Raw genomic sequence first — 24,322 nt, forward strand, 5'->3', positions numbered from 1 at the left:
TGGCACTCAGCTCTCTCTAAAATGCTTTGTGTTGGGGTTAAGGATGTCTTGGATATCCTCTCTCTGGATAGCTCAGAGAAGTTGCTTCATCTGCTGAGGGGTGACCAGTGTCTTCTAAGCCCGGTGCCCTCTGGTTTTGCAGGCACAGGTTTTAGCAGTGATGGGTCAGACCCAGGAAGCTGAAAGGATGACCAGTCGCATAGTGTCGGAGGAACCCAGATGCCTGGAATGCTACCGCCTCCTGTCGGCGATCTACAGCAAGCAGGAGCAGCATGAGAAGGTAAGGAAGCTCTCTCCCCCAAACTCTCAGCTGCCAGAGCAAGTGGGAATGCCCCTGCATACCCAGACCCTGCATATCCAGCCTCTATATGCCCAGCCCCTGCATGCCCCCCAACCCCTACATACCCAGACCCTGCATGCCTATCCCCTGCATACCCATCCCCTGCATACCCAGCCCATATATACCCAGCCCCTGCGTACCCGACACCTACAGACCCAGCCCCTGCATATCCAACCCCTACATACCCAACCCCTGCATGCCCAGCCCCTGCATGCCCTCTGGCTCTCCAAGGTCTGCTGTTTGATGCAATCCTCAGGACAGACCTAGGAGACAGAACGGTCAGACTGTTACTCTTTATCTGCATGTTGAAAATCACATAATCATTCAATTCATAACCTGTTCAAGAAAATATTCGTTAAACACCTGCAAAGTGCCGGACACTGTGGTAGACTCCAGGTGTAAGGGAGACTGGGAAAAATGCTGCCCTGGTCCTAAGGGAGCTTACTTAGAGAGAGAGACAGAGATTGGTCAAGACAGATGTATTGGTGAGTTGAGAAGGAGGGAAACCAAGCATCCCACTGAGAATCAGCACATGGCAAAGCATGAGGGGAGGGTGAGGAGAGGAAGAGGTCAGCAAACAAAATGGGCAGCTGAGGAGCAGCACAGAGACCCTGTGACAGCAGACACGGGTGGGTCTGAGGCACAAAGGTTGGGGGAGGGGTAGAGCACGCAGTTCAAGATGCCAACATGACCAGGCACACACCCTCCTCTCCACACACACACAGGGGAAAGCCATGGGGTTTAGTCCTATCTAGGATAAACTTTGGAGTTTTAATGGAAAGGCAGAATTGTGCTTCCAAGCAATGTCTTTGTGCAGAGGTGGGGCAGACACCAAGGGCCAGCAGTCCACATGACATGTGACCAGGGCAAACCTCACTGCAACTGTGCAACCTTTTTGTAAAGTGATCGGAACGTTACATTCTTGCTCGTCTATGAATAGGGAGCCTGAGGCATAAGAGGGGTCTTTCTGGGGTCATCATTCCAATGAGAAAATGAGAGCGTAGAAAGTGTTTTTGTGTGTCGAAGGCTGTGCGCCGGGGTGGGGGGTAACGCCACTCTAACTTAGGGTTCCTACACTTCCCGCTGCTGCAGGCACTCGAGGCCATAGACGGAGCTCTTCAGCTGAAGCCCAGGGACCCGAAAGTCATATCTGAACTTTTCTTCACAAAAGGGAACCAGCTGAGAGAGCAGAGCCTTCTGGACGAGGCTTTTGAGGTAAGACAAACCAAAGTGTCATGAAATGTGCAGGTTTAAATGAATCCCACAGTTGATGAGGGAGTCTAGGCAGTAAGCTGCCGTCACTAAGGGTTTGCAGAGAGAGTCCCAGCAGTAAGCTGCCGTCACTAAGGGTTTGCAGAGAGTCTAGGCAGTAAGCTCTAGACACTGAGGGTTTGCAGAGAGAGTCTAGGCAGTAAGCTGTAGACATTGAGGGTTTGCAGCCCCTCCACTTCAGAACCATCAGCTCTACAACCATGACAGACTAAACTTGCCACCTCCTGAGTGGCCCTTAGTGATCGGGGTCTCCATGTGGCAGCCGCTGGCACAGTTCTGTGGCACCTTAGATGCGTTGTGTGTCTTAACATGAAGCTTACCCTCTCTGCTCAGAGCTATGAAGCTGCCGTAACCCTGGATCCTGACCAGGCACAGGCGTGGATGAACATGGGAGGCATCCGGCACATCCAGGTAGGAGCACCGCCCACTGTCCTCATCCCACCGTGGTTCAGAAGCCACGGTCCATCCTTTCCTTGTAAGCATTTGGAGACTTAAAACATAGGATTCTGAAAATCAAATGCAGAAGCGCTGTGTTCTCCGCATAGTGAATAATCACAGAACCATGTAAATGTTTATAAATCTAACTCGGTGATCCCGCTGATGGTGAGGAACATCAGATGTGGGAAGAAGGGTTATCTGATGTGGGAGGTCCTTCTGTATATGTGCTGCTTTTATTGGTTGATGAATAAAGCTGTTTCAGCCAATGACTTAACAGAGTAAAGCCAGGCAGGAAATTCATTAGTAAATTTGAGACGGCCCCTTCTTTCCCAGCCACCCAGACCTGATAATCACACAGAAACTATATTAATTACAATGCTGCTTAGCCAATAGCTTAGGCATATTCCTAGTTAGCTCTTGCATCTTAAATTAACCCATTTCTATTAATCTGTGTATTGCCATGAGGCTGTGACTTACCAGTACAGCATGTTACTCCTTTGGCAGCTACATGGCGTCTGCTCCACTCTGCCTACTCACTCTCTCTCTCTCTCTCTCTCTCTCTCTCTCTCTCTCTCTCTCTCTGTGTGTGTGTGTGTGTGTGTGTGTGTGTGTGTGTTCCACCTGGCTATATTCTGCCCTGCCATAGACCAAAACAGCTTCCTTATTAACCAATGGTAATAAAGCATATTGGCAGCATACAGAGGGGAATCCCACATCAGTTATCAAGCAGTGGCTGTGGTCTGTGTGCACTGACACAGAGACCTGTGGAACTTGTCAGCTCCTCGGTAATACCAGACTGTTAATTTAAATACCGCTTTACTATTTCCTGTTCTCCATTATGTGTTTATCTGGGTGTAAGTTTATACACATTAGTGCAATGCTCTCCGAGGCTAGAAGGGGGTGTTGGTGGGTCCCCTAGAGCTGGCGTTATGGACCTTGTACAATGTCCAGAATGGGTGCTGAGAACGGGATGTGGGTCTTCTCTAAGAACACCATCCACTCTTCACTGCTGAGCCATCTCTCCTGCCCCTTTATTCTCTGTGTTGAAAACATTTTTATTCCCTAACCTTTTAGTAGAAAACATACTTGTCTGCTTTGGTCCCCACCCCCTAAAGCTAACTTTGGGTAAGTCTTTCTGCTAAAAATGACTGAAAGTGACCCTGGGTGGGGTGTTGTTTATAGCCAATAAAGTCAAAGATGTGCCGTGATTCCTTCATGCATGTACGCGTTCATCTTCCGGACCTCTCTGCAGAGCACGCGTCCTGTATGCCAGGTGCATGTCTAGACACTGGGCGTGTGAGAGTGATCAGACAAGACAGAGACTCCTGTCCTGGTGGAGCCTGTGTTCTAGTCCGGGGTGACAGGCAATATGCACACATGTAGTACACACATGTGTATTATTATAAATGCCTAAAACATATCAGATTGTGAAGTGCATATGAAGAGGAAAGGGAAAGGAGGAGGGAGCTAATGGGGCTCTGAGAGCAGCTCCTGTAGCGTGCAGGGATCTGAGGGGTCCCGTCATGCGGACACAGAGAGCACACACAGAGGTCATGTGGACACACACAGAGCACACGCAGAGGTCATGTAGAGTGCAGGGATCTGAGGGTCCCATCATGCAGACACACACAGAGCACACACAGAGGTCATGTAGAGTGCAGGGATCTGAGGGGTCCTGTCATGCGGACACAGAGCACACACAGAGGTCATGTGGACACACACAGAGCACATGCAGAGGTCATGCGGACACAGAGCACACGCAGAGGTCATGTGGACACACACAGAGCACACGCAGAGGTCATGTAGAGTGCAGGGATCTGAGGGGTCCCGTCATGCGGACACAGAGCACACACAGAGGTCATGTGGACACACACAGAGCACATGCAGAGGTCATGCGGACACAGAGCACACACAGAGGTCATGTGGACACACAGAGCACACGCAGAGATCATGTGGACACACAGAGCACATGCAGAGGTCATGTGGACACACAGAGCACACGCAGAGGTCATGTGGACACACACAGAGCACACACAGAGGTCATGTGGACACACACAGAGTTCATGTGGACACGCACAGAGCACACGCAGAGGTCATGTGGACACACACAGAGGTCATGTGGACACGCACAGAGCACACGCAGAGGTCATGTGGACACACACAGAGCACACGCAGAGGTCATGTGGACACACACAGAGCACACGCAGAGGTCATGTGGACACACACAGAGCACACGCAGAGGTCATGTGGACACACACAGAGCACACGCAGAGGTCATGTGGACACACACAGAGGTCATGTGGACACACACAGAGGTCATGTGGACACACACAGAGCACACACAGAGGTCATGTGGACACGCACAGAGCACACGCAGAGGTCATGTGGACACACACAGAGCACACGCAGAGGTCATGTGGACACACACAGAGGTCATGTGGACACACACAGAGGTCATGTGGACACACAGAGCACACACAGAGGTCATGTGGACACACAGAGCACACGCAGAGGTCATGTGGACACACAGAGCACACGCAGAGGTCATGTGGACACACACAGAGGTCATGTGGACACACAGAGCACACGCAGAGGTCATGTGGACACACACAGAGCACACACAGAGGTCATGTGGACACACAGAGCACACACAGAGGTCATGTGGACACGCACAGAGCACACGCAGAGGTCATGTGGAAACAGAGCACACGCAGAGGTCATGTGGACACATAGAGCACACGCAGAGGTCATGTGGACACACACAGAGCACACACAGAGGTCCGAGGCTGAGGGTGCCTGCCAGGTTTGGAAAGGGTGAGTCGGCAGCCTGGCTGCTCAGAGGAGGTGAGAGGAGGTGGTGGAAGCTCAGGCCCTAGAAGAGACTCCCAGAAACTCCAGCTTTTATGCTGAGTCAGCTCTGCCCTTGGAGAACTTTTCACAGAGACAGCGTGGTCTGACTTGTTGAGCTAACTTGCCCAGGCTTCTCTCACACTGACACTGGAGTGGTGAGGATCTCCAAGAGGCCGACCAGTGTTTTCCTTCCGCCCACTCTCAGAAAGACTCGGGAGGGAAAGGGACTCGTGGCTGGGCTATGCAGACAGCCAGACAACATACACCTCATGGTGCGGAATCTAAGGATGTTATTATAGCTCAGTCACAGACCCACGCTCTGGTCCGAGCAGTACCATGGAATGTTAGCAACACCTAGCTGGGAAACAGAGTGGCCTTTCTGGAGATTAGTGCAACATTCTAAATTTAAATTATATATTTAGTAGTTTTTTAAAAAATAATGTATAACTTTCTCAGATGGAATATACCAAAAGTTAAAGTTCAGTTGTTAATCTGAAGAAGTAGAAAGGATATACCCAAGAGCATTCAAAAGAGAAAATAGCGTAATTATTATGTATCTGAATTCAGGGCTGTATATTCACAGGACAGAGCTCTGGAGACTGAAGAAAGATCTATTGAGTATATTGTTTTCAAACGTAATTGATATTTATTTGAAACAATGAGGCTTTGCCACAGCAGGCATCGTGGATTAGCCTGAGCAATAGGAAACTCCCACACTCACTGCTGAGCAATTCTGTGGGTATATTTGAATAATGTGATCTGATATAAATGTATGTGGTGGGCACAGCTTGGCCCAGAACAGTCCAGGGTTATCACTGTGGACGTGCAGGAACAATCCTGAACTTCCTGCATCTTCTGCAAGGAGTGTTGGTCACAGTGTCACCCATTCTGGCCCTGGGGAGTGGGGGCCTCATAGGGTTATGGAGGTGAAGGGTGGGGCTTTGCAAGGAGGTGGCATAGGAGATAGGGGAAAGATACTGAAGGCTGTGGCCATCCTAGGCAGAGAGGACACAATCACACAAGGTGTCTAAGGTCAGCGCTGTGACCCAAAGTGCCTCAGGTGTGGACAGGCGCGCCCAACTGCAGAATTCCCTCCACCTCTCACGTCCGCCCTTACGTGAAGTCCCTGCTGTCAGCGTGCAGGATATTTTTAGCGTGCCTGCGGTTTGACAGGTAGGCCATTCCACGAGGTCAGCGACAGAATCCTCTACTTACGCTATCTTGTCTGTTCAGAAGTGTCAGAACATTCTGCGTTTGGGGGTGAGGGATGTTCTCTTTCTCTCTCTGGTATGTTCCTTGAACTTTTACATAAGATGGAATTTCAAGCTCCATTAGGAGACCATCATCCAAGCCATATCTCAAAGTAATTTCAGCACGGTTTCATGGTGGCTGTCCGTGCTTCTCAGAATGTTGTTGTCTAGTGAACTCTCTGGGATGCTGAGCATGCTCTGTGTCTTCACTGTGCAAGGAGCAGGGACTGGCCACGGCAACTGGGCATAGGCAGTGTGTCTGGTAGGGCTGGTGGATTTTAGTCTTAATTAACTAAAATTCAGTTCTGGAAATCAGATCATTCTAGTTCCTACATAGCAGAATTAGAGTCATTGACTTAAGGGTTATAACTTTTAAAAACAACGGGGTTAACAGTTTAATCAAGAAAAGAACAATTTGGGGGAGAAAGGAAAAACTAGATTTTGTGCAAAAAGGTGGAAACCCAGTGATCTGAGACAATACTAAGGTTAAGGATGAGGCCTGAATTCAGAGTAGCTTGAGGGCCCGCGCGCTTTGTGGAGTATCTTGCGAGCTCTTGGGTCCACAAGCATTCAAGTGCCCAGATGTACACCAGGCTTAACAGAAATCAGAGGCTCAGAGGAGGATGCCAGAGTTAACAAAGCCGTAATGCAGCAGAACTGGGCTCCTTGTTCCAAGTCAGTTTGGCCTTTTTCATCAGCATTGACTGTCAGATATATATAACTGTCTCCTACCCAGCCGGCGCTGGCTTCTCAGTGTACAGTTGCTCCTTCATTGTCAGCATTTCCACACCCTCTTACACCAGCTGCACACAGAACCACCATGAGAACCAGAAAGTGGGTCACTCTAGAGCCTGCTGAGGTCTCACCTGTCAGGCAGCATCCAGCTCTTGACACACACATACACATGTAGGAAGATACTTACACCTTGGTAAACATTAGCTGCTAGCTCGAGGTGTTCTTTTAAATAGTGATTGAAAGTTAGAACACCTCTGGTGTCCACCCACATAGGAGCTGCAGCTGAGGATGATGGAAAGTCAATTTGTTGTTTTAGAATGGGAAGAATTTGTACAGCTTCCTGGGGTCGGTGTAAACATCTATGCCCCAAATAGGGCAGACCAAAGAAAGAGTCTTAAGTCCAGGAGTGTGTGTGACTCAGAAACCTGCATCACTGACGCCCATCTCAGCTGTGTCTCCAGAGCTACCTGCCCAACTTTCACAAGCCTCAGCCACCTGAGTCTCCCTCCTCAACCTCCAGAAACTCTTCGCTGTTTGTGTAGCCTCAGAGACGGGGGAGTCCCGCGAGTCTCGTGAGCTTCCCAGACCTTGTGAGCAGAGGACACAGCAGCGGAAGCTCTGTAACAGTCTGGGTCTTAGGGCTCTGCAGGACTCAGCTCAGCAAGGCCGCAGCAGAGGAGGAAGATGTATGTCAGGCTGTAGAACGGGGGGGGGGGGGGGGGATATGTATGTCAGGCTGTAGAACGGGGCGGGATGTATGTCAGGCTGTAGAACGGGGGGGATGTATGTCAGGCTGTAGAACGGGGGGGGATGGGGGGATATGTATGTCAGGCTGTAGAACGGGGCGGGGGGATATGTATGTCAGGCTGTAGAACGGGGCGGGATGTATGTCAGGCTGTAGAACGGGGGGGGGATGTATGTCAGGCTGTAGAACGGGGGGGGGGATGTACGTCAGGCTGTAGAACAGGGACTAGGAGAAGCTACTGACTGTGACCAGTGGTCTGTGACCGTCTGAACCCAGGCACATGTATTATTGAGCAGATGAGAGTTGACAGAAGTGGGAACAGGTGTGCTCAATAGGTCAGAGGTCACCTTCCTTCTTCCCTCCTGCCGCGAGTGTCTAGCTGGTACTTTTCACTGCGTACCCTGGCTACGAGATAAACCAGAGTCCATCTTTAATTTTTTTAAAGATTTGTTTACTGTATGTGTATGAGTTTTTGCCTGCATGTATGAGTGTATGTACACCAAATGCATGTTGTGCTCACAGAGGTCAAAAGAGGGTGTTTGATCCCTTGAACTGGAATTAGAGACGGTTGTAAGCCATCATGTGTGACCTGAATGTCACCAGCCCCCTCTACCCTACTCTGGGGTCCTCTGAAAGAGCAAGTACTCCCAACCGTGGAGCCGTCTCTCCAGCCCCAAGTTCTTCTATCAATCAAGTCTTTCATCGTGTAAAACTTGCATTAGGCAAAGGGTGCTTTTGTGTTTTAAGTCTAACATTAGAACAAACTAAGTGTAGGGCCCAGCCATGGCAAGCTCAATATGGGTGTGAGTCTCAGTAGGTTACCCTGAGGCAATGCCTGTTCTGAGAAAGACCACAGTCTGAGACCACCCAGGTGCCACCAGGGCAGAGCACCCAAAGGAGATTCCCAACATTCCAACCGTTGTAGATAGGATCACCTGCCAGCACACACCCATCGCTTTTCACCTGGACCCCCCTATACAAATGTCAGCCAATCAGGGGTCCTGAACCTTAGAAATCCCTCACTCCAACTTCTGCTATTATAAAAAAAAAACCCACCCCAGCTGAGGGCTATCTGATTGAGCCAGTATGCTGGACACACGGAGAGTCAAATTCGAACTTGCGTAAGAATAAAGGCTCTTGTTGAGGATTGGAGCTGATCTACTGGGAGCTCACCAAGGCCAGCTGGACTGTGACTAAAAAAGCATGGGTTAAAACTGGACTCTCTGAACATGGCGAACAATGAGGGCTGATGAGAAGCCAAGGACAATGGCAAGGGGTTTTGATCCTACGCAATGTGCTGGCTTTGTGGGAACCTAGCCAGTTTGGATGTTCACCTTCCTAGACATGGACGGAGGGGGGAGGACCTTGGACTTTCCACAGGGCAGGGAACCCTGACTGCTCTTTGGACTGGAGAGGGAGGGGGAGAGGAGTGGGAGGAGGGGAGAAGGCTGGGAAGAGGGGGAAGAAGGGTGGGAGGAGGGGGAGGGAAATGGGAGGCTGGGAGGAGGTGGAAACTTGTTTTTTTTTTCTTCATTTTCTCAATAAAAAAATAAATTAAAAAAAAAGAATAAAGGCTCTTTGTTTTTACATACGGGGATTCTGTCACCTTGTTGGTTTTGGGGAGACTCAGCAGATCTGGGCATAACACTAAAAAGATAAATGGATGTCTGTTTAATTACTGCTCTCCCTCCCCACCCCCAACCCCAAGCCTACTTGTTTACAAAGAACCACAGACCAGCGCTAACCTCCTGAGAACTCTACAACATGACAGTCTCCTCCATACTAAGAAGCTGAAATCTGTGTTTCTGCCATTTACACTTGTGGTGTAGCTATGAGCCTCCACATTCTCCAGCTGGTATGGTTCTTACAGATGGATTCCCATAAAGCATCCCAAGAGATAAAGATAAAGACATCCACAGAGAAGGTCTCCTTAGGAAGGGCGGGATGGGGAGGGGAGTTTCTCTCCTCAGAGGAGTGTGCTGAGCAGTCTTTCTTTCTGCCCCTCACCTTCCAGGGAAGCTACGTGTCTGCCAGGGCCTATTATGAGAGAGCCCTGAGGCTGGTCCCAGACAGCAAGCTGCTGAAGGAGAACCTAGCCAAGCTGGATCGCCTGGAGAGAAGGTTACAGGAAGTCCGAGAAAGGGACCAGACCTAGCTCCTGGCACACAGTCCGGGACTCAGCAGGCTGAAAGAAGACAGAGAGGCCTTGCTCACAACAGCAGGCTCTGCCTCCTGGTGGCACAGGGAGACAGCTGCTGGTGACCCTGCTGCTAGGGTTGTTTTCCAGGAAGACAAAGGGGAACAGCAAAGGGGAACAGGCAGTGTGCAGGGAAGTAACGTGTGTGCTTTATGGGCTCCGTCTGTGTCACTCCCAGTCCCCAGGATGCAGATGTGGAACACAGAGGAGACAGCCTCCTCTGAAGTCGGCCCGGGGGGAGTCCAGAGTGGGTGAAGAGCTTTGGTTGTCTTGTGAAGGCATGGGAGCAGAGCACTTGATCGCTGGGCTTGGTCTAATATCCCCTGAGAGTACCACTAAGGACCTCTGGAGAAGTACATTAAATTCCACTCTGATATACATTTTTCAGTGCCTAAAACATGGGCGAGCTTCTAGAGTTGTATGTGGGTATCTTTATCTCTCCAGGAAAAATCTCCCTGAGCAGTAAACAAAAAACAACAACGAAAAAAGCTCAGCATCCTTGTTTTGTTACGGAAATGTTTTTAAATGTTTGAATTGTATTCCAGATATTACTAGAGTTGTGTCTCCACCCTGAAACTTCTCAGTGCATACACCAAGAGACTGCCACCCTGGCTGCCCAGGCGTGGAGTGGCTGGGTGCAGGGTGCATTCTGCGTAGAAGTGTTCTAGGGCCAGTCTAGAGAAGTGCTCGCCTTCATTCTCTTAAGGTCAAGATGTCATGAGATTTATTATTTTTGAGAGATATATTTGAGCATTGAGGAACCTTTACAGTGTGTTGCAGAATTCCTCACGGACTGAGTTGAGGGAAAAGAGCTCTATTTATTGACTTTCAAGGTTTACTGGGAATTTTGTGCTTAAGAGACAAGTGAGTGACAGCAGACTCCACGGAGAATGCTCTGTAACTCTCGGGTAAAGTCTAGATTCACAGTTTTTTAAAAAAAATATATTTATATTTAAAAACGAGGAAGGCAAAGTTGAAATCATAATTTGACATTATTTTTAGTGTTATTTATTATATAACTTATAAAATATTTAATATATATATATATCCACTCGTGTGGTTTTGTCTCTGTACATAGTCATTTTGATAGCAGCTCTCAAAACCAATCATATAAAAATTGTGTAATAAGAAAGCTTTAACAATCGCCCCAAATTATACTGGTTGTATGCCACTTAAAGCTAATGGAATCACGGGTCAGCTCCGTGTTTGGGTAGTCAGTGTAGGGGTTGGAGCACCTGCTTCTGACTGGATACTTATCACTGAAAGCAGAAACCCGAAGGTCATCCAGGCCCTGCTGCCAAGCCAGGTGTCACACAAACATCTCACCTGTCCAGCCAGACCAGAGGAGCCCAGCACCAGGAGGCGGGCTTCTGTGTGTTATCTTATTTTATTTTATGGCAGGTAAGTTAAAATAAGTGGCTGAAAATTTATTTGAAAAGGCATGGTGAAGCCAGGTAGTGGTGGTGCACACCTTTAATCCCAACACTTGGAAAGCAGAGGTAGGCGGATGAATCTCAGTGAGCCCAGCCTGGTCCACAGAGTGAGTTCCAGGACAACCAGGAAACCTGTCTCAAACCCTCCACCCCCCAAAAGGGCATTTGACCCAGTGCTCCCCTGCTCTTGGGGCCAGCATGTGTCCCTGTCACCTGATGTCTGGAATCAGCTGCCAGGGTCACATATCACAGATTGATCCGAAATCTTATTTTCTTCCATCTAAGGTCAAAAATATGTACTATAGTGCTTGCTATAAAATAATTCCAAGCCTCTAGTTTAGAAAGCAGGGGTCTTTGGCAACACCTTAGTACCTCTCTTTAGAACAGTATTTACCAAAGTGGGTGCATTAAAAACTAACGGGACAGATGGAACCACAGAGTTTGATATAACTTCGCCTTATGTGAATTGCTACAAAAGGTCTCAGTGTAAATTTGTTGGAGTAATTAAAAAGGCAACTATAACATAAATGTTTCCCAGGAGAAAAAGCCAGGTGGCGCCTAGGAGGCTGCTCCATGGGGCCTCTCTCCTTCCTCATTTGTCTGCCTACTTTGGCATCTCCCTGAGCAGTAAAAATACACACTGCTTAAAAAGAAGAGAAGTCAGCCCGCGTTGTGGGCTCGGATGTTAAATGAGCCAAGGAGAGTTTCCTTGGTAGATAGGTTGCCTGGGAGAAAGTCAGTCGTGAAGTGTTTTCTCAAAGCTGTCGAGTGTATTTTGTAGCAGGCTGTTTGGTCCTTGTCACGTGGGATAATGCGTGGGAGTCGTCCTTTTATGGTAGAAACGAAGAACCTGGCTTGTTGTGAAAACGCATCTGGTTTACCACCAGCAGGCTTTGCTCTGTGAGTGACTGGAGAGCTCTTTCTGAAACCTAGGGGTGGAGCTGGCTTAGTGCACGCAGATCCTCTGCTGGCGATTCTGACATCGCCCTTGTCGTTATTGTTGGTGCTGAGAACTCCACAAAGCACTTTCCGGCTGAGCTCCGGCCTCAGCTAAATTATTCTGAGGGTTTGCTTGTGTTTTTAAGAAAGGGTCTAGCCTGGGTCTCAGAGTGCAGCACCATGCCCTGGGGAAGAAGGAGGAGTTGCTTTGCCTGGGCTGAGCCCCAGCATGGTGTTCTCAGGGTTCTTTCCTGAGTTACACATAGAGCCCTTCATCCCCGGAGCCCCTCCCCCACCATTCCCTGTCAGTCCTGCCTGTCACCCTACCTAGACCCAGACTGCCCTTGTCATGAAACCCAGTGGCAGTTCATTCTTGTGCCCTTTGACGTAGGAGCTATAGGAGTGACCGGTGGCTTATTTTAAATTTGGGAATTATTCAATTAGTATTTTTCAAAGTGATTTAAATGTTTCAGGTTATTAGTGTCTTTTGGTTAGGTGGTGGAACGCAGGCAAACTACCCAAAAATGCAGAAACTATGGGGGAATAGATGCTTTTGTGAGGACTGGGGCCTTGTTTGTTTGTGTGTTTCTGGGGCTAGAACTCCATCCATGCAAGGCAAGCCTTCCATTGCTGGCCACCAGAGACATCTCAGTCCTGGGCTTGTTAATTCTGAGGGTTGACACAAAGCAGAGAGGTGTCTGGGGTTCATCAGCATGCAGGTTCCCTTCTGAAGTCTGCAGCAGAATTTCACAGGTATTTTTCAGCTTTCGGACAAGACCAAATAAAAATTCCAAACCACACCGCAGCGACCTGAGGTGACCCGAACTGAGGAGGAGAAAAAACAAAGGTCCCGTTTCTAGTGATTGTTAGCAGATAGGCTGAATCCTTCTGATTACAGAGCAGCTGGGCTAGTAGGAGGCCTTCCCCCCAGCCCAGGGTCTCTCCACACTAGCTGCCCTTGGAGAACTGTGAGCATTCTTCCAAACTCCCTGAGACCCAGTGCTCTGCCCATAGCAAAGTCCTGCAGGACTGATGCTTTAATGAGGCTTACAGCTTCTACCAAGCAGATGGGGAATATGAATTTTTTATTTCTAGCTACTGGACCAAAGTGAGCCAAGGAATTCTAAAGGATGGGTCATCACATTCCTAGGCTGACCTGCAGGTGACTGAGTAGGGTGGCTTTGTGCATATGGTGACTGGTCTATAATGTGTTCTTCTCTTTAGAAAATGCTTGGGTGTCAAAGGGAGAGACGGCAGGGGTGGCAGCTGGTCTGTAATGTGTCCTTCTCTTTAGAAAATGCCATTTGCACACAGCAGGCAAGAGCCAAGGATAGAAAGTAAACGACAACAACAACACAAACAAACCAAACCCCTGATATCTTTTTATTCTTAGAAGGTGTCCACGGCACAGAGATTGCCTCTTTCTGCCTGGCACACAGACCCTGGGCTTTCCTGTTTAGTTCTTGATTGCACTTACTAAAACCTGTTTTTGATGAGCTGGGTGTGGTGGCACACGTCTTTATTCCCAGCAGCACTGGGGTGGCAGAGGCAGAGTCAGGTAGGTCTCAGTGAATTTGAGGCCAGTCTGGTCTACAATAGAGCAGGTTCTAGGAGAGCCAGAGCTACACAGAGAGAGCCTGTTTTGAAAAAACAAACCAAACAAACAAAAAAAAATTCCTTTTGATAAGGAATCATGGGCAAAAATGCCTGCTCCTATCTGTGTGGATCCACCCAGGGGAATAATAAACCTTTAGGAACTAATTCCCCAAAAGCATGCAGCTATGGTAGAGGAGGGTTGTTTTGTCTTCTTCTTTTCCAATCACACTTGTTGGCATCACCCGAATACAGCAAAACCAAGCATCTAATGCCATCCTTTGGAAAGTGTAGATGCCTGTCACACCTCCTTTCAGACTGAGCTGTGCAAGCTAAGGTTTTAGAATACCAGAAACCAATACTGAAAATATTATAATTCTTACCATTATTCTCGGTTTTCAATGCAAAGCTTGCTGTATCATTCTGAAAACTCTTCTAATACTTTTGTTTCTGTGAGTTCTTTGTTCTGAGGGAGGAGATAAAGTAAGCACGTACAAAACAGGATGGATAGAATTATCTGGAGTCATCAATTGGTTCATATTAAAACATTTTCATCACCAGTGATTTTCCGGGTAAAGCCATCAGGGCATATAAAAAAGACAAAATAATACTAGCACCTTACAAAACACAGTCCTGGTCTGAGTGAAAATACAGGCTGCCAGTCATTCCTAACCGGAAATGTCCACATGCAGAGGTCCAGGATGTCTCCTCCTGGTCAGGGACACAGGATAAATATTGGTAGCGAGCCTGGAAGTTCCTACCGTGCATACCCTTTGGGGATGATTTAGCTGCTGGCCCATTGTGGGGGCACACTAGTTCGAGATCGGCGCTTCAGAATTCTAGTTCTGGCATCAGTCCAGGGAGTCACCTCACTCGGGCAGGTTAGTCCACACCTCGGTAGGGTTTGTCCCTCCTCATGGAGCACTGTCTCGTCCAGTGGCCCCCAGGATACCACGAGCCTCCAAAATGCATTTAGAAGCACGACACATCCATCAAAACAATGATCTTATTCCTGACAGTTCTTACTAACAAACACAACAAAACACAGACAAACGACCCTGGAAAACTAGGCTGCCCACGTGTGCGAACATGACAGTAGTAAGTCCTCCAGCTGTGCTTAAAGTTCGTGTGGTCACCCTGTCCCCTTCCTGGGACCTTCTCCTAGGGATGTGTGGAAGTCGCTGTGTTTGCTGTCGGGACCTTGGTCTCTGTTCCCACCGCTCAGTGTTCTATTTTGATTGGTTGTATGTATATGTACACCTGTGTTATTCTCGCTGCTTAAAATACTTCTCTGTTGAAGTCTGACTGTATACTTTGCCTAAGTCTTTCAAAAACAAAATTTATGTAAATGTCTATTTTATATAAAACATGGTAAAGTGAGAACTCTGTCTGGCCTCAGTCTCTCAAGTTCTCTGGTTAGAATTGCCAGTGGGTCTGAGCTTCAGAAGCAAGATGGCCTGCCTGTCCGTCATCTTTCAGGCCACACAATGACTGTCAGCTTCTCACTCACACCAGACTCCACCTCCGGGCTGAACTCACCTAAGGCTGCTTGGTAGGTGCCCGTGGCCTCTATGGTGTCAAAGGAAGTTTGAAAGCAAGGGTTCCCCATACCCTGTACTTCATTCATGGTTACCTGGACCCCACTCTCTCTGGACTCAGTCCTCCACGCACAGCTAGCTCTGTCTGCTCCGTTAACTTCCATTCACTGGCTTTTACTGATTCTGTCTTAACATTCGATCACTAGCACGAAAGGGGAGAAAACACCACAATCTCCATTAAAAACTAGGAAAAGTCCTCCCTTTGGTTCTCCGTGTTATCAATAGCGGCATTCCCCCCCCCCCCCCCCCCCCGCACCACACACTCGCTTTCCCTCTTTAGAGGCCTGGCATGTTTGCTCAGGTTCCTTTACAGGCGCAGGGGAGCCTCAACAGCAGCAGCTTCCACAGGAAAAGAACGTTTTCCGTCCCCAGCAACCATTGACTGTCTTTTTATCCTGGGAGGGTGAGGCTTGGGATCCCCTCCTGCTCTGTGACGTCAGCAGGCCCAGCTCCGGCCTGGGAGTCTAAGAGCACAGTCACACTTTTTCTTCTTTTTTAATTTCAAAGACAGGGTTTCTCTGTCTAACAGCCCTGGCTGTCCTGGAGCTTTCTCCATAGACCAGGCTGGCCTCAAACTCACAGAGATCCACCTGCCTCTGCCTCCCGAGTGCTGGACCTCCATAGCCTAGGGAAGATGTGTCCAAACCAAAGACAGAGATCCCATGTGCCACAAATCAGTCCCCTCCCTGAGACTAAAGTGCTTTTCTTCTTTTATTTATCTATGTGTTCTGTGATTTTAAATATCATTGGACTGTTTCTCCACTACCACAGACAGTTTCTACCTGCCAACCATTATCCTACCAGTAGATCTGAAGCTAGACAGTCACCAGCTACACTGTATTTTAATCCATACTGAGAGGCTCTTTTCCCATGAATGGAAAGACTTTGTTAGGGTGCGCCTGCACGGGGTAAATTCTCTACATTAGGATAGCGTCTCCCATAAGACCGAGGGCTTTCAACGCTGGTGACAAAGGGGTCATGCAGCAACAAGGAACAAGACCATGCCCAACTGTATGGAAGGAACCAGAGAACATAGACAAAGCTATGTGGACCACATGTAGGTGAGCTAGGAGATGTCTGGGAACCACTAGGGAGACTGGCTACATGGCATGGCCAGAGCTGGATCATTGTGCCCCTGCAGTTACTACAAAGCATGGGTGCCCAGCTGCCAATGGCTTTTCTCCAAAGGCTTTGGGTGCCTTTATATCACCTCTTACTGAAAAAGAACGTTGAGTCTGTGGGGGCATTTGAGCTTTCCTGGAAAACAACGTGCACCTGGGTGAGCCTGCAGGCTCATAGGTCGATCCTTTAGGCACTGGTAGGAAAGAGTCAGCTGGCCGCTAGCCAGCCAGCCACTCTGGGATGTTTCCAAGAGGGGGCTCAGACCTGGAAGCTGAATATTTTACCACCTCTGCCCCGGGACCACTGCTTCGTTTCTGTGGACTCGGTTCATAAAGATAAAAGAATGCTCTTTGGGTGCCTGCGCCTGCACTTACAAATTTGATGGGAAGAGCAGGGAAATGGGCTGGAATCTGCACAGCACACACGCCTGTCTCTCTGCTTCTGCTTCTCTGCCCCCCCCCCAACTCCAAGAGACAGTGAAGCCCTGTCTGATTGCCGATACACGCAGTGTCCTCGTAGGCCCTGAGCCCTTCTGATTGCCGATACACGCAGTGTCCTCTTAGGCTTGCCCTTAGTCTGATCAAATATAAGTCCACTAACAGTCTGGCTTTTACTCCTTTCACGTCCTCGGGCTAACTTATTGCCACCCAATATTGATGGAGAAAATACAGACATGATATCTTACTTGTAGTACCTTAAACAACAGTGTAGTAATAGGAGCGGCGGGGCTGCGTCCCCAGCACCCTGGCTGCCTGCTAGCTTATGCCCCGAAATAATTACACGAACACTGTATCCTTTTAAACACTGCTTGGCCCGTTAGCTCTAGCCCTTACCAGCTAATTCTCATATCCCGATCAACCCATCTCTAATAATCTGTGTAGCAACAGTCTTACTGGGAAAGATTCTAGCCTACATCCATCCTGGGTCTGAGCTTCATGCGTCTGCCCGGGAGAGGGGAGCATGGCCTCTGAGCTCACTTCCTCTTCCTCCCAGCATTCTGTTCTGTTTACTCCACCCACCTATGTTCTAACCAATAAAATGGGCCAAGGCAGTTTATTTTTTAACCAATGACCTTCCTCCATCACAACAGATCACACAGCGTTGGCTCAGGCTTTTGAAGCTTGTGGTAAATACTGCGACCCAGGAAAGCAGTGAATGTGAACATTCTTGAGGGCCAAGAGGTTGGGCAGGCTTCTTAGAAGCTCGACGGTAGCTAAGTGTTGAATCTCCTGCTTTGAGAAGTGTTTGCTTGCATCTAGCATGGATTCCTGGGTGCAAAGCTGCCATCTCTGCATCCTGCTCCAGGATTTCATGGGTCTAAGCTTTCCTCAGATCTGCTGCAGGGCCCTTGACACACAGGAGGGGACCTTCAGTCATGAGGACACCTCTCCCAAGGCCAGGCTGTGGCAGGAGGCAGCAGGAAACCCAGAATGACCAGTGATGCAGAATGATCATGAGGGATGCCTGGACCCGGAACTGTGAGAGGTGCAGGCATACCGTGCGCTGAGAGGACTGAGGCAGCAGTTTCAGCTTCCCCACTTGATGTCAGCAGTCTGCCTGTGAGGAGGACTCAGAGATCTCATGGAGACCACGGAACCTCTGTCAGGGGATAGACTGCTGCTGCTGACCTGCAAGCCCCAGAACCTTGATCTGCCACCGGGTGAGGCTCACATCTCCATGGCTTGGTGTAGGAGGTCCTTCTGTCTTTGTGTTGCTTTCATTGGTTAATAAAGAAACTGCCCTGGCCTAGTTGATAGGGCAGAACTTAGTTAGGTAGGTGGGGAAGACAGAACTGAATTCTGGGAGGAAGAAACAGAGTCAAGAGGGGAAGCCAAGGATCCACGGCCAGAGATAGATGTGCTGAAACTTTTATGGTAGACCACTACCTTGTGGCGATACACAGATTGATAGAAATGGGTTTGCTCTGGATTCCCTATGGTTGTGGCCAGGATGGCCCAGGAATCCCCAAAGGAAGGCCTGCTAGGTGGAATGCTCTTGACTGGGAGTTTGGGGCTTTCTGCTAAGGACCCTCTTCCTTAGAGCCTGGTGGTCCCAGCATCTTCAGTGCAGACTCAGTCTCTAGCCAATGAAGCGGTTAACTAATTACTCTTTATCAATAAACGAAATTGGGAGTCAGATATTGGGGTATGTGGAGACATAGAACTGGCTTAGAGTGTAGGCTCCTCCTGGGACAGATGAGACGAACCTGGGAAACGGTTGCTTGGCAAACCAAGCATAGATGAAAGCAAACTTTCTCTGCCCATTTCTCAAACGTTCTGTCAGACTCTGTACCCTGGATAGGGAAGTGGCCTTTGAGCTCAGTTCTTCATGCTCTACCAGTTACAAAGGAGTGCTTTGCTCCTGCATACATGTTGCCTGGTTTCTATGCACTTCTCTTTATTTTTATTACTGTTATTAATTGAGGTATTGTTTCTTGCAAGGAGAGGCAAGAGTTTCTCATGACCATGTACATGAGTAAAGGGGGGTTTCAGAGTTGAGGTAATGCTTTTTAGTCTGTATAAAAGGCCATACAAGCTGGGCAGTGGTGGCACATGCCTTTAATCCCAGCACTCGGGAGGCAGAAATAGGTGGATCTCTGTGAGTTTGAGGCCAGCCTGGTCTACAAGACCTAGTTCCAGGACAGCCTCTAAAGCTACAGAGAAACCCTGTCTCAGGAAAAAAAAAAGAAAAAAGAAAAGGCCATACAAAATAAAGCTTATTATGCAGGTGTTCATACTCTGCAAATCCTGTGTTCTGATTTGCACGAGACCCTTACCCAGGGACCCCAACGCACTAGACATTGACGGGTAAGAACCTGAATGATCAGAGAAGCTGCCGAGAAGCCACCAGTGGCCTCCTACCTCTTCTGTTCCTCCCTCCAAAGGGGCTGAGACCCTCTCTCAGTCCCACCTTATAACTGCCAATCTCCTATCTATCCATAGTCCTCCAAACCTCTATGGTTAATTTTGGTCAGCTAGTGGCTAGCTCCCCCCTCTGACTCAAAGAAAGCTTTATTTTCAGAATGGAATCAAAATATCACACAACAAACCAATTCTAGTTCCAGAGATAGAACTGGCTCTCTCCTGCCCTTGGTCTTGTCAAGGCAGCATGGGGCCAGTGGCAGGGCTCTGAGCAACCTGAGCTGGATGTGGGGTGTTCTTGTAAGAACCCCAAGAAATTTAAGGGGGATTTTTAAAGCAGAGTGACTTCAGAGCCTCTGTGCTGTACCTGGGGAATCTGGCTGAAACCCTGGTAAAGTGAAGCCTTAAACACAGGCTCTGTGTGAGAACAGCCACCTGTGTGGGCTCCTGCAATACTGGGGTGTGGAATCCCAGTGGCTGAGGTGAAAAGCAGGGAAACGGCCTGAAATCTGCACTCCCCAGGATTAGTAGCTGTAGAAGCTCAGCAGTTGGTAGATATTAGGTCAGAACAGTGACAGCCATTGCTTTCTGTTTTTTAAGTGTTCTTTGTAAATAAATATTGATTTCATGTGTATGTGGGGGAAATATTTATCTCACCGTATGAATGCACGTACCCAGAGAGGCCAGAAGAGTCATCCGATCTCCTGGAACTGGAGTTAGGCAATGGTGAGTTGCCATGTGGGTGCTGGGAAATGAACCCTCATCCCCTGGAAGTTCAGTCAATGCTCTTAACTCCTGAGCCATCTCTCCAGCCCCCTACAAGTGCTTAATACATTTTCCAGGACTCTATCTGCCCAGAGAAAGTAGGTGTGATGTGTAGACTTTGAGTAACAAATTTATTTGCTTCCTTCCTACTTGTTCACCCAGTGAAGACTGCCAGTGTGTCCCAACAGCTGTCATGTTCTTTTAAAAGGGCTGTTCACAATGGGGTCTTTTGTGGGGTGGGGCTGTTGTTTTGAGACAGGGTTTCTCTGTGTAGCTCTAGCTGTCCTGGAACTCATTCTGTAGACCAGGCTGGCCCCAAACTCGGAGATTCATTTGTGTCTGCATCGGTAGGTGCTGGGACTAAAAGTGTGCAGCACCACACCCAGCTCCTGCTGCTGTTGTTTTGTTTTGGTTTGTCAGACAAAGTCAAGACAGGCGACCTTGCTACATAAAGAGTCAGAGGGTGTTGTCGGGGTTTCTGTCCTGCCCGATTCCCACAATTGTTAAGTCCCAAAGAAATCACACAGAGGTCTACATTAGTTATAAACTGATTGGCCCATTAGCTCAGGCTTTTTATTAGCTCTTATAACTTATATTAGCCCATTATTCTTGTCTATGTTAGCCACATGGCTCGGTACCTTTTTCAGCAAGGCAGTCACATCTTGCTTCTTCTGTGGCTGGATCAGGACTGTAGAGGAATGGGCTTTCCTCTTCCCAGAATTCTCCTGTTCTCATTGACCTGCCACTACCTCATGTCTGGTTGTCCTGCCTATACTTCATGCCTGGCTACTGACCAATCAGTGTTTATTTAAAATATAATTGACAGAATACAATTGTCCCACACCAAGAGAGTGAGCAGGAAACTGAAACTCTCCTGTCCTTAACACTCTAGTGCTTTGTGAAGTTAAACCAAGAACCAGAAGGTAGAGGGTAGGTGGGGTCTCACACAGTCATACAAGGCATAAGTTCTGTGCTGACACACAGCAGCTAAGTAAATCCTTACGGATGGTGTGCTGTGGTTGTGCTGAGGGAACAGACCTGCCCTCTGTGGCACAGCCATATCTGATAGAAACAGCTAAAGTCATAAACTGGCATAGCTGCTTGACAAAGATTCAGCAAAGCCTAGATGCATGATGGCTGACATTCCACCTTTGGTTTTTTTTTTTTTTTGTTTGTTTGTTTTTTGTTTTTTTTTTTTATTTTTTTTCCCACCTTTGGTTTTTGATCTCCGCCTGCTGCATACTTGGGAGACTTTTATCATTTGCACAATTTGGTGATGCTGGATTGATGGAAATTTTTTTATGAATCATTTATGCCTTCTCCCAGGAGTACTGTGCTTCCTGAACATACTACCCCTCCTGCTTTCAGGGAGATATCCTTATCTACTCGAAAGTCTTCCTTATGCCTTTGAGGTTGTGGCACACATAAAGAAGCCAGAGGTCTCCTTATGAGGCCATGAGATATTCTTGAAGCATTTGTTCCTGTTCTTACTCAGGAACAAGATAATCAAAACACAGTAAACTTAAAAGGTCAACAAGATTCAGTGGACTGGAGGAGTTGGCCACAGATCGGGAACCTCTTCCCACTGTACACTCAGACACGTGGCACACGCAGCAACAAAGTTAGAGCTGGAGGTACCTCCCCCTACACACACAGAGACTTACACTGATGAATAAAGAAGGATGGGAAACGATGATAAAAGAATGAGATGCTGGGACCTCCCTTTCTTAGAAAAGTTAGCTCATGCAGAGCCCCTGTGGTGTCTTATGACCAAGGAACAACAGAATGCCAGGATTAGACATATCACAAATTCTATAAAGAGATAATATGTAAACATTGTTTTATGCCAGAAATTGAATAACTGCAACAGCTTTGGCCTGAGGATTTCTCTTGGGCATGCTCACCATTAAGAGTTAATAATACGCTGTTTGGGACATGGCAGTCTGCCTGGGCTGGCTTGGAGATTTTGTTTTGGTCTAGACTCCTAGTCTATTACAGGCTGTATTAGATTCTTAAAGATTGAGTTGTGGGTTTAGTGAGTAAAAATGGTTATAAAAGATAACTGTTTATCAATGATGTCAAAACTTGAGGGAAAATGATTGTGAAAGGTAACTGTTTATTAGTGAGGGCTAAAAGATACGCAAGAGGATGTGAAACCCGTGTCCAAAATCAAAACTGATATGATCTGTGTTTGGGAACAACATGAATCTATCCCCGCTTACTGAATTCTGTGTAAATAAAGAAACACTCTGGCTGCCAGACAGTCAGGCTGCAAGATTCCCCCGACCATCATGCCTGGCTCGCTCTTCCCGTCTCCTCTCTGGGGCCTGTCCACTGTCGGGGTTGGGCCCCAGCAACTCTGGCCACCAGCAATAGTAACTGTGTGGAGGATAGTTCATCATTTTCACAAGAATACACATGTCAAATCACATTATATGCTTCAAATATGAACAGTTTTCATTACCTCAGAGCTTGAAGATGGCTCTGGGTTTTCCGAAATGAAGAGCTTTACGAATTACTATTTTATAAATATCGAGCTTCCCTTTTGGGTAAACATTTGCACAGCAATCGAAAAGGGCCACGACTGCCTGTTAACTGAAATCGGGTGAATTCCTTTCTCAAGCAGTCCTTCATCTCACCTCTTCATACTGATAATTTTAGTTGGTTACAAACGACTTGAGATTGTGTTAATCCTGGACGTCACTTGTCCACCCGTCTGATGACACTAAACCAAAGAGCCAGAACCTGGAAACAACCTAGATGCCCTTCAATGGAAGAATGGATGAAGAAAGTATGGAATTTATACATATTAGAGTACTACTCAGCAATAAAAAACAAGGACTTCTTGAATTTTGCTTGCCTGTATATTTTTAAAGATTTATTTATTATGTATACAGTCTTCTGCCTGCATGTCTGCCTGCATGCCAGAAGAGGGCACCAGATCTCATTACAGATGGTCGTGAGTCATCATGTGGTTGCTGGGAACTGAATTTAGGATTTCTGGAAGAGCAGCGAGTGTTCTTAACCTCTAGCCATCTCTCCAGTTCCTCACCTATATTTATATATGTGTACCACCTGCTTGCCTGGTTCCCAAGGTCAGAAGAAGGTGTCAGGCCCCCTAGAACTTGAGCTATATTGATGGCTGTGAATTGCCATGTAGGTGCTGGGAGCTGGACATGACCCAGCCCTCTATCTTAGGCAAATTTTACCACATATTGATTTATACTTATTTTGCACATGCCTTTGTACCATAGCTTTTAGTTGTAGGAAGTGTCTGGGTGCCTCATTTTTTAAACCTTTCATCATTTGCTTCATTCCCTTAACTAGGGAAATGCCTTTGATAACTAACCCTTGAGGCAGATGGAGCTTTTCAACATGCACCTAGTAAGTACACTAATTTATATTAATTCTAGAATAACAAAACTGACCTGTTACATTCATGCTCTGTCTTTGTGGGAACTTGGGTGCTCATTATTGCTGCACTCTGCCTTCACGTTACCAACCTTGCAGGCGTCCAGCACTGCACTCCCCATGTGAAAGGGGATGGCTGCCATGGGAGATAAGACAGAATCAGAAACTGTTACAGACTCCATTTCCACTGACAGTGTCGGGTAGTGCTCCAAAGACAGCAATGCTGAGCCACCTTCCACGAGGCTTTGAACTCACTCTATAGCCAAGATAGGCCTTGAATCTGGGATACTCCTGCCTCAGCATCCAGGCAGCTAGGATTACAGACTTATACTTTCAGGCCTGTCTGTGCATTTGAGTGTACTGAGCCAGGCTTGGTAGAACAGACTTGTAATCTTGTAGCCTGCAGGAGGCAGAACAATCGCAAATTCAAGGCCAACCTGACCTACCTACAGACCAAGAAGAGCACGTCTTTTTTTTTTTTTAAGGACTAACTTAAGAACTAAGTTTCTTTGCTACCAAACAATAATTTAAAGGGTGACTTTGAAAATAAAATTGAATCTTCCTATTAGAGCGCATAACAGGCAATGACCATGATAACGGCCTCCGTTATGAAGACATTAGCATCTGCAACACACTCAGTAACTGTGCTACTGTCTGAAGAAAGGACATCTTGAAACCCATGACTGGCTTGGTGTTATCATGCGAGACAAGGAAATGAGGGTGTTTATGGCCAGAACCAAGGTCCCCGCCTGTGTTCAGGAACCTGCTTTGAA

General features: G+C 47.7%; 1 protein-coding gene across 1 annotated transcript in view; it reads left to right on the forward strand.

Moving 5' to 3' along the window:
• The window catches only part of Tmtc1 (transmembrane O-mannosyltransferase targeting cadherins 1), a 217,226-nt gene extending 206,935 nt beyond the window's left edge, over positions 1 to 10,291 (forward strand). Inside the window, exons 17-20 of the mRNA XM_075982230.1 lie at positions 143 to 280; positions 1,433 to 1,555; positions 1,946 to 2,023; positions 9,645 to 10,291. Coding sequence (XP_075838345.1) covers positions 143 to 280; positions 1,433 to 1,555; positions 1,946 to 2,023; positions 9,645 to 9,785 — 480 coding nt within the window. The 3' untranslated portion in view covers positions 9,786 to 10,291. The remainder of the gene's footprint in view (positions 1 to 142; positions 281 to 1,432; positions 1,556 to 1,945; positions 2,024 to 9,644) is intronic.
• Positions 10,292 to 24,322: the final 14,031 nt, after the last annotated feature.

This window comes from Microtus pennsylvanicus, chromosome 8 (assembly GCF_037038515.1).
Source record: "Microtus pennsylvanicus isolate mMicPen1 chromosome 8, mMicPen1.hap1, whole genome shotgun sequence".
Lineage (NCBI taxonomy): Eukaryota > Metazoa > Chordata > Mammalia > Rodentia > Cricetidae > Microtus > Microtus pennsylvanicus.